The sequence below is a fragment of the Pagrus pagrus genome (assembly GCF_965226575.1).
Source record: "Pagrus pagrus genome assembly, chromosome: 24".
Classification (NCBI taxonomy): domain Eukaryota; kingdom Metazoa; phylum Chordata; class Actinopteri; order Spariformes; family Sparidae; genus Pagrus; species Pagrus pagrus.
Window position 1 is genome coordinate 7,001,029 of NC_140206.1, and position 10,541 is coordinate 7,011,569.

Here is a 10,541-nt window from a genome sequence, read left to right on the forward strand (position 1 = left end):
ACGTCCGCAGCCTAGCAGCAGAAAAGACGGCGTAAACAAAGCAGGCTGCTACAAATCAGCTAACGCTAAGTAGCTTCATGTGTCGTGAGTAAAAAACACACCGTGGATGTATTCGGCTCCATTTAAAACACAGTGTTAGTTGACGGGTGAGGACGGCTTTCATTAGCGTGGTCACAAACTCACTCGTGTGCCGAGACTCCAACTAAGCGAGTTAACAAGTGGTCGTTTTCGCTAGCTGCGTTAGCTTTAGCCAATTATATTAGATAACGGGACATAACGGGATTTTGTGTTTCTGTACATCGGTGTCATGAAGAGAAACGTTTAATGGTGACACGTGATAACAGCGCTGGTAACGCGGACCGTTTTAAACGCTGACAACATCGATGCCGTCATGAGTTAGCTCGCTATGTAGCTTATTTAGGTGAAGAGTCTCGTTAGTTGTGTGAACAGGGTCTGATGGTGGCGTGAGGCTCCTGGCTAGATGACCACTTGATCGCAGTCATCTGGACTCGGACTGCGATGTTTAGCCTGATGGCGAATTGCTGCAACTGGCTGAAACGCTGGCAAGAGCCCGCAAGGTAAGTTAGATGATATCATTAAGCAAAAAAATCCTCCATCTTCATGTGTTAATGAGCTCAAATCAGGTTGTTTCAGTAGTTTGGAAGACTGGCTTGACATCTGATGTACACCAAGTTTGTACACTGACAGATCAGGCTGATCTAAGTTCAGTGGATTTTGTCCAAATTAATCTAGTCTTTTAATCTCCAAGATCCCTTTTTGTATCAAATTCTGCCTGTGTTTAATTATCATCAAGTGACTGATGTGCTAATTAGATGGTGAAACACCGTGGCTTATTACAAATATCATTAGAGCTAAAACGATTAGCTGCTTAATCATTAAGTTGATTGACAGAAAGATAAACGATTTTGATTGTCAGATTAGTTTCTGATTTAGTCATCTGTCACTCAAGAAAAACAACTTCTTCTATGAGGATTTGATGCTTTTTTTTTTTAGATTAGCAGGTAATTTACATCGTAAAAGAAAATAAAGGAAAATCACCTTGAGATTGGGCTTCACTTGTCATATAGATGAAATACCATATGTCATATATGGGTAGAGCACACATACAGTCACCTCATTTATACCTGCAAAGACTGTGCGGAAAAACATGAAATCAAACAAATTACAAGTAGATAAAAATAGAAGTTAAGGTACAAGAATCCCAGCCAAAATAGTCATTAACTGGTGTCCATCGACTTTTAAAATAGGCCCCTTTAGTTGTAGTTGGGCAGTCGTGTTTCTGCTTTTCTGTCTTTTAATGTAAATCAATTATCCTTTAAAACATGTCTTTAAAGTGCATCTAAAAGTTGGTAGTTTCAAGAGTAGTTTCAACTATTCCCTGTTCATTGAGAGCAGTCTTAAACGAGTCATATTCCTTGTTTGTGTACACATACTTGACCAATAAAGCTGATTCTGATTCTGATTATAGGCCTTTAAAATGCTGCATAGTTTGCCTTCTACATATTATTTAAATGTTCTTTTTTATATAAATATATGTAATTTTAGATATTACAGGTAGAACCTTTTCACATTGCACACTGTGTATTTAATTATACATTTCCATATTTTAAGTATTTTATGTTGCAGTTTGGTATTTAAGTAACTTATTTCTAGTATATTGTTCCCTGTGCAGCTTGTCTTGCAACTAACAATTTCTTTCATTATCAATTAATCTGCTGATTTTCATTCTGATTTTCATCAGGGCTCCAGAGTGCAACTATTTTGGTCGCACATGCGCCCCAAAAATCTGCCACTTGGGACCAAACATTTTCATTGGTCGCACCAGTGTGCCTCAAATTTAGTTTAAACGACTGAAGTTATCGCAATTTCTTGTGTCGTGTGCTGGGATTTAAATGAAGAGAAGAAGAAACGCGTGCATTTGCGCTTTTATTCCTGTTTACAATCATTTACATAATGTGTTCAGAATGTACAACCAGGTAGACCCAAATTCTGTGCTGGTGCTCCTAAATGAAAGAGTTAGGCGCACCAGTGCAACCATTATGAAAAGTTAGTCTGGATATCATGTCTGTAAACTTGAAAAATGCTCACAACAATTCCCAAAGTGACGTCTTCAGATTGCTTCTTTTGTCCAACTAAGAGTCCAAAACCCAAAGACTCTTCATTTACTAACATAAATGACAAAAAAGCAGCAATTAAGAAGCTGAAACAAGGAAATGTTTGACATTTCTGCTCGAAAAATGACTCAAACTATGAATCGATACTCATAATAGTCACCAAATAATATGACTGTTATTTTTGATCAACTAATAGAGTAACAGACCAACGGACAGCTGTATATGACTGAATCTGCGGTGAAGCAGCAGGAGCAGCAAAATGTAACCGTGAGTCATAGCTTGAGCCACGTGGTAACCGTGAGGCACCTGATCCTTCGGACTTAGTCAGAAATCCTCACCTAATCCTGCAGCCAGGTCTGTTCAGTGGGCCTCTTCCTTTTTGATGTGTCGTTGTTGTGAGAGGGTTTATGGCAGTGAGCAGCACAAAGGGCTATGGGATAGTGTACCGGGGGCCGGAGACGATGTCTCACCTTCCTCGAGCTTTGCATCACCGGGGGATGAAGGCCGGTTGGCTCGAGCGGACGGTTAGATGGATAGTGAGGTTGATGTCATTTCGGCGCAAGTGTCAAAGTTAAGTATGCATCCAGGAGACAGAGGCGGGCTGTGTTTATGTTTACCGTTTAGCCCTTTGGATTCAGTTTGGATGTAATGCTGTTTTATATTTTGTGTTTTGATCCTTTTCTTGCTAGACAATGTTTGAATGCCTGAAGCCATCATGTCAAACTTAAGATCAGCAGGATTGCAGCGTAGTAGAGCTCCTACTTTGATAATCAGTTAATAATTTTTAATCATTTTTCAAGCAAAAATGTGAAATGTTTGCTGGTTCCAGCTTCTTAAATGTGAACATTTGCTGCTTTTCTTTTGTTTGCCTCGTGGATACCCACTGTTAAACATGCATATTGACTAATACCAACACCACTATGCAGGAGGGATGTAAATGAGTCATCATTAATTAATTAATCACTGTTAAGAATTTAGCTGATTAAACATGTATTAACCGTAAATTAACAATCAGAGGAGAAAAAAAACTCTGTCTCTGTGTCTTGGTAGAAATGACAAATACTTGCTTATCAAATGAATCAAAATAAAACGATGTTTATTCAAATACAAGTAACTTGTAATAAAAAATATATTTAAAAAAAAAAAAAAAGACATACTATACAAACTGATATTATTACATTGAACTCATTTAGTGGCATAGCGACAGACGAGGGCTCTTGAATTAAAATCAAGTTATTATTTTGCGTCATGTAAGTAGCTTGATATTCACTTTATCTCTTCTTTTACTTCAAGAAACGTCCAACATAATATATTATTAATGATTAACTGATAATTGATCGTTAAGGCGGCTGATTATCATTAACAGAGGGCTTAAAATTAGCATCCCTAGCGTGCCGTTTTGTTACAGTTTAAAAGCACTGAAACATGTAAACAGTGAACAGAAGACAGAAAAGTCATCAATTAGCCTTAATTATGACAATAACCATCTCATGAGCTAATCCACTGTCCCTGTGTCTCGTTTTATTCGTGTTAGCCGACCCACGTCACTGCTGCTGACTCACCCGGTCCACTGTGCGCAGATTTCTGATTGCGTTGGTCATTCAGATTATTAATTGGCTTATCTGTGCCCCCAAATGCGTCATGAGAGATAATGCCAGCTAATGTCGCTCGGGCACTGCACATTTGGTATGCAGGGCATCGGATGGTGTCTTTGTCCGCGTGTATTCATTGTTTCCTCCTCTTACCCAACAGGAAAGTGACTCTGGTTATGGTGGGACTGGATAATGCAGGGAAGACAGCCACAGTGCGAGGAATCCAAGGAGGTTAGAGCTGTTTGTTATGAATGTTAATAATGTATATTTAGTTTTGCACATTTTTCTTGTTTTATAACGATCTTTGTGAATAATAGAAAGGTTGAGTTTGCAAACCGTGTTTTCCGTCTCTGAATAAAGTGCCTCATTTACTCTTGTTTACTATTTATTATCATGTATATTTTACATCAAACTGCCTGCTTCATTTATATTTTATCACTGCTGACACATTTTAAAAAAACAACAACACAGCGGGGTCTTTGCTGACACGGTTTCTTTGCTCGTTTTGTTTCTTTGCAGACAATCCGCAGGACGTGGCGCCCACGGTGGGCTTCTCCAAGGTCGACCTGAAGCAGGGCAAGTTCGAGGTGACCATCTTCGACCTGGGCGGCGGGAAGAGGATCCGGGGCATCTGGAAGAACTACTACTCGGAGTCGCACGGCGTGGTGTTCGTGGTGGACTCCAGCGACGTCCAGAGGATCCAGGAGACGAGGGAGACCATGGCCGAGGTCCTGCAGCACCCTCGCATCGCAGGGAAGCCAGTGCTAGTGTGAGTGGAGGAGAATAATGCTCGACAAAGGCCAAAAAAAAATCAGCGTTTCCAAACTTACAGGTTTCATTCTACACATTTGACACTTCAGTGGGTTTGTTGTTGGTCTAAGTATTTGTCAGAGTCCCTACGTTACATGACTTGTAACCTTGAACACAGCAGTCTGACATTTCAGCCTCCCGTCCTGAGAGGAAGGTGGCCGCCGTGTGAACATGGCTTCTACTTATGAGCGGTTTTTTGGTTGCAAGCTGAAATCAATTTTAAAGCTTCAAACTTGTGAAAGCACAGAGGTTTGAAAGAAGATAACAGAGAAATTAGCCGGCCTAAAAAAGTCCTTGGTTCAATTTGTTGATGAATACGTGCACTGCAGTTTGATTCCAGCAGGCGTCTGCTTTAATCAGTAATCAGGACGCAAAGCAGGTTGAGGCACGGAGACTTTATTGTATTTTTCCAGGTATGCAGAGTCTTCTAATCAACGATCCACAATCAGGGCAGGGAAGCATTTTCATAAGATTTCCATACGATTTCCAACTACTGTAACTATGCACCATGCGAACCTCCTGAAACTTGCAAATACTTTGCTTTTCCTTTCAGATGGTTGTCCCTGGAGCTATTCTGGTCTTTTCAGAGGAGAGGAATTGGAGTTTTTCAATGCTTTTATCCCTCTCTGCTTTCAGGCTTGCTAACAAACAGGACCAGGAAGGAGCGCTGGCTGAAGCAGACATCATTGAGAACCTGTCCTTAGAGAAGCTCGTCAACGAGAACAAGTGTCTTTGTCAGATCGTGAGTGTTTGTGCACCTGCTGTTGAATGGCATTCGAATGACATGAAGGGCCTTTGGTTACCAAAGATACCAAGATAGCTGCTTTCATCCAAAGTATCTCGCCCAAAAAAAGTTTGTGTCCTTCAATCTCGTTTCTCAACGTACGTTTCTACCCCAGGAGCCGTGCTCTGCCGTCCTGGGCTACGGCAAAAAGGTCGACAAGTCCATCAAGAAGGGCTTGAAGTGGCTCCTCAACAACATCGCCAAAGACTACGAGGCCATCACCGAGCGCGTGCAGAAGGACACGGCCGAGCAGCGTGCTCAGGAGGAGCAGGACAAGAAGGAGAGGGCGGAGAGAGTGCGGCGGATACGAGAGGAGAGGTGAGGGCAAATTAACAAATTAGATCAAGTTTCAATAATGGAATAAAGAAATGTCAAGACGGATGAGGAAATAAATGTGTGTTGGGACAGATAAAGGAGAGAGAGGACGGTCGGAGCTGAATGGTAAATGAAGCAAGAGACGAGTGTAAATGTCAAAATGCCAAAGATGGCGACGCGTGCCGTCTCCGTGCCAGCACATAGATCGAAAAAAATAAATTTACTTGGCTCTCATGCAGTAAAAAGAGATTTATTAAAAGAGGGGAAAAAACTGACAAAACAAACGGCATAATTAAATTTCCTTAACTGTGTCGTCACGCTTAAAGGTTAACGTCTCGCTCTGTCCACAGAGAACGGCAGGAGCGGGAAGAAGCCGAACGCGAGGGCAGGCAGATCCAGGAAGACGGGGCCGACGACGACAACATGCCCAGCCCCTTCCAGCCAATCAGCAACGTGATCTCTGAGGTCTGCGAGATTGTTTGAGACTTCTAATGTAGAGCGGAAGTTTTGATACAAACTGTAGAGCTCATGAAAGACTTTGGCTTTCAGAACGAGGACAAAGAGAAGGAGAGGAGGCGGCAAAGAGAGCTGCAGGAGGCCCGGAACAACAGCCCGAAGACGGACGCTGATCACGAAGAAGAGGAGTATGAGGAGGACAACGACGAAGAGCCAGACGACACGAGACAAACGTCGGAAAATGGCAGCTCAGGTGAGTGATTGAACATGTCTAGCTGTGATTTCAAGCGCCACATGACGAAATGTTCTTTCTGCCAGATATTTATTTAAAAGTTACATAAAAATGATTATCTATGTAGATGTGAGAACACCTTTTAAAGAGCCTTTCCTTGCAGCTAGTGCTTTGGCTCTGCACCATATGGGGATAAAAGTCAGAGCTTGTAGATAAAAAGAAACGAGTTATTAAATCTGTTTTTTACTTTGAAAGCAAATGATTATACAAACGCCTGGAGACTGCGAGAAACATTTGTTTGAGATATATCAAAATTGAAAAAGAATCTGACATTTCTTCTCTTTTTCCTTCACCAAGCTCAGTACCGAATATCTGATAGATAAAGATAATTACACATGAAGAAGATAATTAAGTGGCAAATTAGGGGATGAAAAGATGGCAGTGGGCAACAGTTCAAATTTGAAATGAACATCTGGATTCTCTGCTCACTGACTGCAGGCTTATTTAAGAAAATGCCTGTGTGCTTATTTCAGTCACAACAGGCGGCGAGCAAGACAAAAAGAAGACGAGGAAGCTGCACCTGAAGAGGAAGCACAGGGTGGACCCTCTGAGGACAGAGGACGGGCCAGCAGAGAGCCCCACCCCTCCACCTCCTCCAGGTCAGTCTGAGCACAAGTGTCGTTTCACTCGCATTTTCCTGTTCTTCCTACTTTTATGTTCAGTTGTCCCAGAAATTACTGTCATTTGAAGACCATTTTATGCCACTGATACAATAATAATAATATGGCATAGTATTGTAAATACGTTCCTTACTTTCAAAAAACAAGGAACTTTAATTTTTAAAAATATTCAGACATTAGAAATGGAATGTGAAAAAAATATCCATCCATCTTTTAAGTAAGTTGTTCTGCCACATTTCGTTAAGTGGACATACCGGCTGGTTTATGTAAAATTTGCTCTCTGTCATTCGGCTGAAACCTCAAATGTTCCCACACCGGAGTTGTAGAGTTCAGACTCAAAACCAAATCCATCCATTCTTCCAACCTCTCCGGCGAGAATTATGTAGATGTCAAGAAAAACACCTGTAAATCTTGTGAGCTATGTTATCTTCACTCATGCTTACTCTGTGTGTGTGCAGAGGAGCTGGCTCAGCCCCGCCCTTGGGGAAACTCCCACAAAGAGAGCAGACAAGAGGACAGAAGTAAAAAGTGTCTTGGTGTATTTTTTTTTTCTGTTTGTTTGACTTAGGCGCTGTGAAGAAAGCTACATAGAATAAAATCGACAAAATAAACACAATCTGAGCTCAGTTGTTGGTGACATTCTTATGTATACCCAACACGCAATATTGATCAGCAAAAATGATCAGGAGTCATGTCCATATATTGCAAGATAGGTAGATATATGCTAATGGAAACCCAACATTTCCTGCTGCTGCTTTACAATAACATTTTTCTCTCCATTAACAAGCGGGAGGCTTTTGTTGTGAAACAGCTTTTTTGTGACCCAGTTCCTTCGTGACAATTAATGTGTGTTGTTGTTGAACTGCTTTATCATGACTTATAAAAGAGACAAATAAACCAGATTCTACTTTTCCTTTTGAAGAAGGAACCTCTCACTCCTGACTTTTTTCCTTACCAGTGTTTCTTTGTTTCTTTTAGTCGGATGGGCGACACCCAAAGTTTCTCGGCTGCCAAAACTAGAGCCACTCGGGGACTCGAGACATTCTGGTAAAGCTGCCTGTGAAGTCCGGTTCGTCTTCATCCGTCCCTGTTAACCACTCACCATTTAATTTCACGCACTCCGTCCTTTTTTTTTTGTCCTAATCAGCTTCTCGCTTTCTCACTAACATGTGTGCACTAACTGTCATGGCGCTGAATCAGTGTTTCTTCTATGTGCTTGTGTTTTTCTTTCGTTTTTCTAACGGCCGACTGTAAACAGCAGCACAGCGTTAGTTTTCCTGAGGTTTGTTTGTCTCACAGCAGTAGTGCTTAATGTGTCAGTGTGCTGTTGCAGAGGAAACACTGAACTCTGTCTGCCTTCAGATGTGTGTTGACTGTTAATTAGCGTCCCACATCGCTGTCTTTTTCTCTCCTCCTACATCTCACCAGGCATATGTCTGAATGTGTGTGGATCCAGCCATCTTTAATCGACTCAAAGGCTTGTCTGTGTATTCATCCACCTCGTGTTCTTTATAAATCGTGCTCTAATTGACAGTGTTTATTTTCCAGGAGTCGATGGATGTAGTTTGCTAACGTAGTCGACCTCTTTTTTTCTTCATCCCCTTCCACAGAGTTTTACAAGAAGCCTCTCCCGCCTCTCGCGAACAGGCCGCGGCCTAACGGCGACGCTCACGACGTCATTTTTTAACCACCCTTTTACCGATTGAGCTCCTCCAATCACACCCACCCTCTTTTTTTGCTTTCTGTCTCAAGCGAGCGGCGTGTAGACAGACAGCTGAACACGGAGACGCTGCGGATGGCGAATGGGAGGTTGCGGGAAAACACAGGAGCAGCATGGGAAACGAAGTCCTGCTCGGAAGCTGTTGCATTCACAAACTGAAGCAAGTTCCAGCGTGGTTGCTCGAACCTGCCTGAACTGATTTTAAGTCGGGTTCTTCTCAACAAACGCACGTTTTGTGCTGAACTGAAACTTTATTTTTTATTGTTAATATCAGTGTTAGACGACTGAAACGCTTTTAATTGACAAAGAATGTAAATATGTCCGTTTTAACCTGTTTGTCTGTTACTGAATAATGGATTTGTACACACGCCGCCATTAAAAAAAGACCATATTTTATATATGTATATGATAGTCGAGGTCCTAAGTGGCTTCACACGGCTGAGTGCTTTAAATTTGACCTTTTTAAAGTCGTAAACACTTCCCAAAATGAGGATTAATCACATCCCAGTCGGGTGTCATTTGCTACACTACGCTGTACTGTAAAAAGTGTTACACTACATCACAAGTGTTAATTGGTCGGTTTAATTAATGAACGTCTCGACATTTCACTTAAATACTGTAAATGTTTTTACGGCCATGAAAAGAAAAGGATTTGTTTGTAATTTGCTGAATCTTTTTATTTATTGTTAAAAGAAGAAAAGTATATTTGTCTTTATTTGTCTACAGGGCTACAGATTTTTTACGCATTCTGCTGTTTACACTGTGTATCTGTTTTTAAAGTGATATTTCCCTCGTGGCGGGAATCGGCCTCAGACCCTGAGGTGGTGGTTGTTCCAGCTTTTTTCTCACTCCGTCTTCTGCACCCGTTTCCTCTTTGAAAACAGCTAAAATTGTCTCTCAAAAAAGCACAAATCAGGAAAAAAAAAAAAACTCCAACTATGAACACTCCTTTCTCTGCTGCCCCAGTTAAGTTCCCGTGTTGGAAGAGTTTGCAGTAGGACGATGAGGGAGGAGAAAGTATCTCTACACCGACACCTGGAACAGCCAGTTTTGGGTCAGAACACATGAGAGTAGCAAAAGTTAGCACATGAAATATCACTTTAAAAAGTACGACATTCAAATCTATAGTACAACACTCACTTCTTAATGAGCTAGATGTTTGAAAACATATTTTTTCTACCCAGTTTGAATTTTATAACCGCACAATAAAAGATGTTTTCAATATATTCTCCCCTGTTTGTTTGTTTTTCTCTTCCCACATTACGAGCAGCTGCCACCGAATCGGAAATGCTTGTGTTTTATTTTTGGCTCGACATGAACATCAGTTGGTTCGTCACCCAGCACCTGCTCGGCATACACCTGTGTCTGTTAGTCGCTGCTCATGTTTATTCAGTGTTTTTGGTAATGGGTCGTACACAGTTGCTGTAATATTGTCACATCTTCTAATGTGAGGACTAAGATGATCACTGCCCTACCAAAAGTGAAGTAACTGACATGTGGCTTTTAAGAGGAAAGAGGGGAAAAAAAGGATTTAAAAATTGGAGTCACTACCAAAACTAGAGCACTTTGTAGACAGTTTTTCTTGGATTCATTTTTAGTAGTTACTGCAGTTTGCCCTAGAGCTGTGTGAGATATATTGGTGAGCTTTCGAAGGAAAAATATGGAGGACAGGAACATAAGTTTGTGGAGATAAATGTGGGTAAAATAATGTAGGAATACGTTTGTTAATAAATCACAAATTTAAATATGAATACATTAATACTAAAAAAATACAGAAGCATTTCATAGAATATCTTAAAGGACACATATGCTCATTT

At 41.1% G+C, this 10,541-nt stretch overlaps 1 protein-coding gene across 8 annotated transcripts; it reads left to right on the forward strand.

Moving 5' to 3' along the window:
* Nucleotides 1–9,950, forward strand: arl13b (ADP-ribosylation factor-like 13b). 8 transcript variants are annotated; one of them, XM_084347214.1, is made up of 11 exons: nt 1–578; nt 3,888–3,958; nt 4,247–4,496; nt 5,174–5,279; nt 5,437–5,639; nt 5,987–6,101; nt 6,186–6,345; nt 6,858–6,983; nt 7,463–7,525; nt 7,983–8,073; nt 8,615–9,950. In XM_084347214.1, exons 1-11 carry the CDS (start codon nt 520–522, stop codon nt 8,661–8,663), a joined length of 1,293 nt encoding a protein of 430 aa, XP_084203340.1. In that variant the 5' UTR covers nt 1–519; the 3' UTR covers nt 8,664–9,950. The 8 variants fall into 8 exon arrangements, with proteins under 8 accessions (XP_084203340.1, XP_084203339.1, XP_084203343.1 ...); XM_084347213.1 differs by having other exon boundaries at nt 7,983–8,051; XM_084347217.1 differs by having other exon boundaries at nt 7,983–8,051; nt 8,757–9,950.
* The last annotated feature ends 591 nt before the right edge of the window (nt 9,951–10,541 follow it).

What these genes read in the sequence shown, in the direction of transcription:
- arl13b (XM_084347213.1), top strand. Translation starts at nt 520, where the DNA reads ATGTTTAGCCTGATGGCGAATTGCTGCAACTGGCTGAAACGCTGGCAA. An exon ending in GAGCAGACAAGAGGACAGAA is followed by an intron (nt 7,526 to 7,982) that starts GTAAAAAGTGTC and finishes TGTTTCTTTTAG; the next exon opens with TCGGATGGGCGACACCCAAA. An exon ending in CGGGGACTCGAGACATTCTG is followed by an intron (nt 8,052 to 8,614) that starts GTAAAGCTGCCT and finishes CCCCTTCCACAG; the next exon opens with AGTTTTACAAGAAGCCTCTC.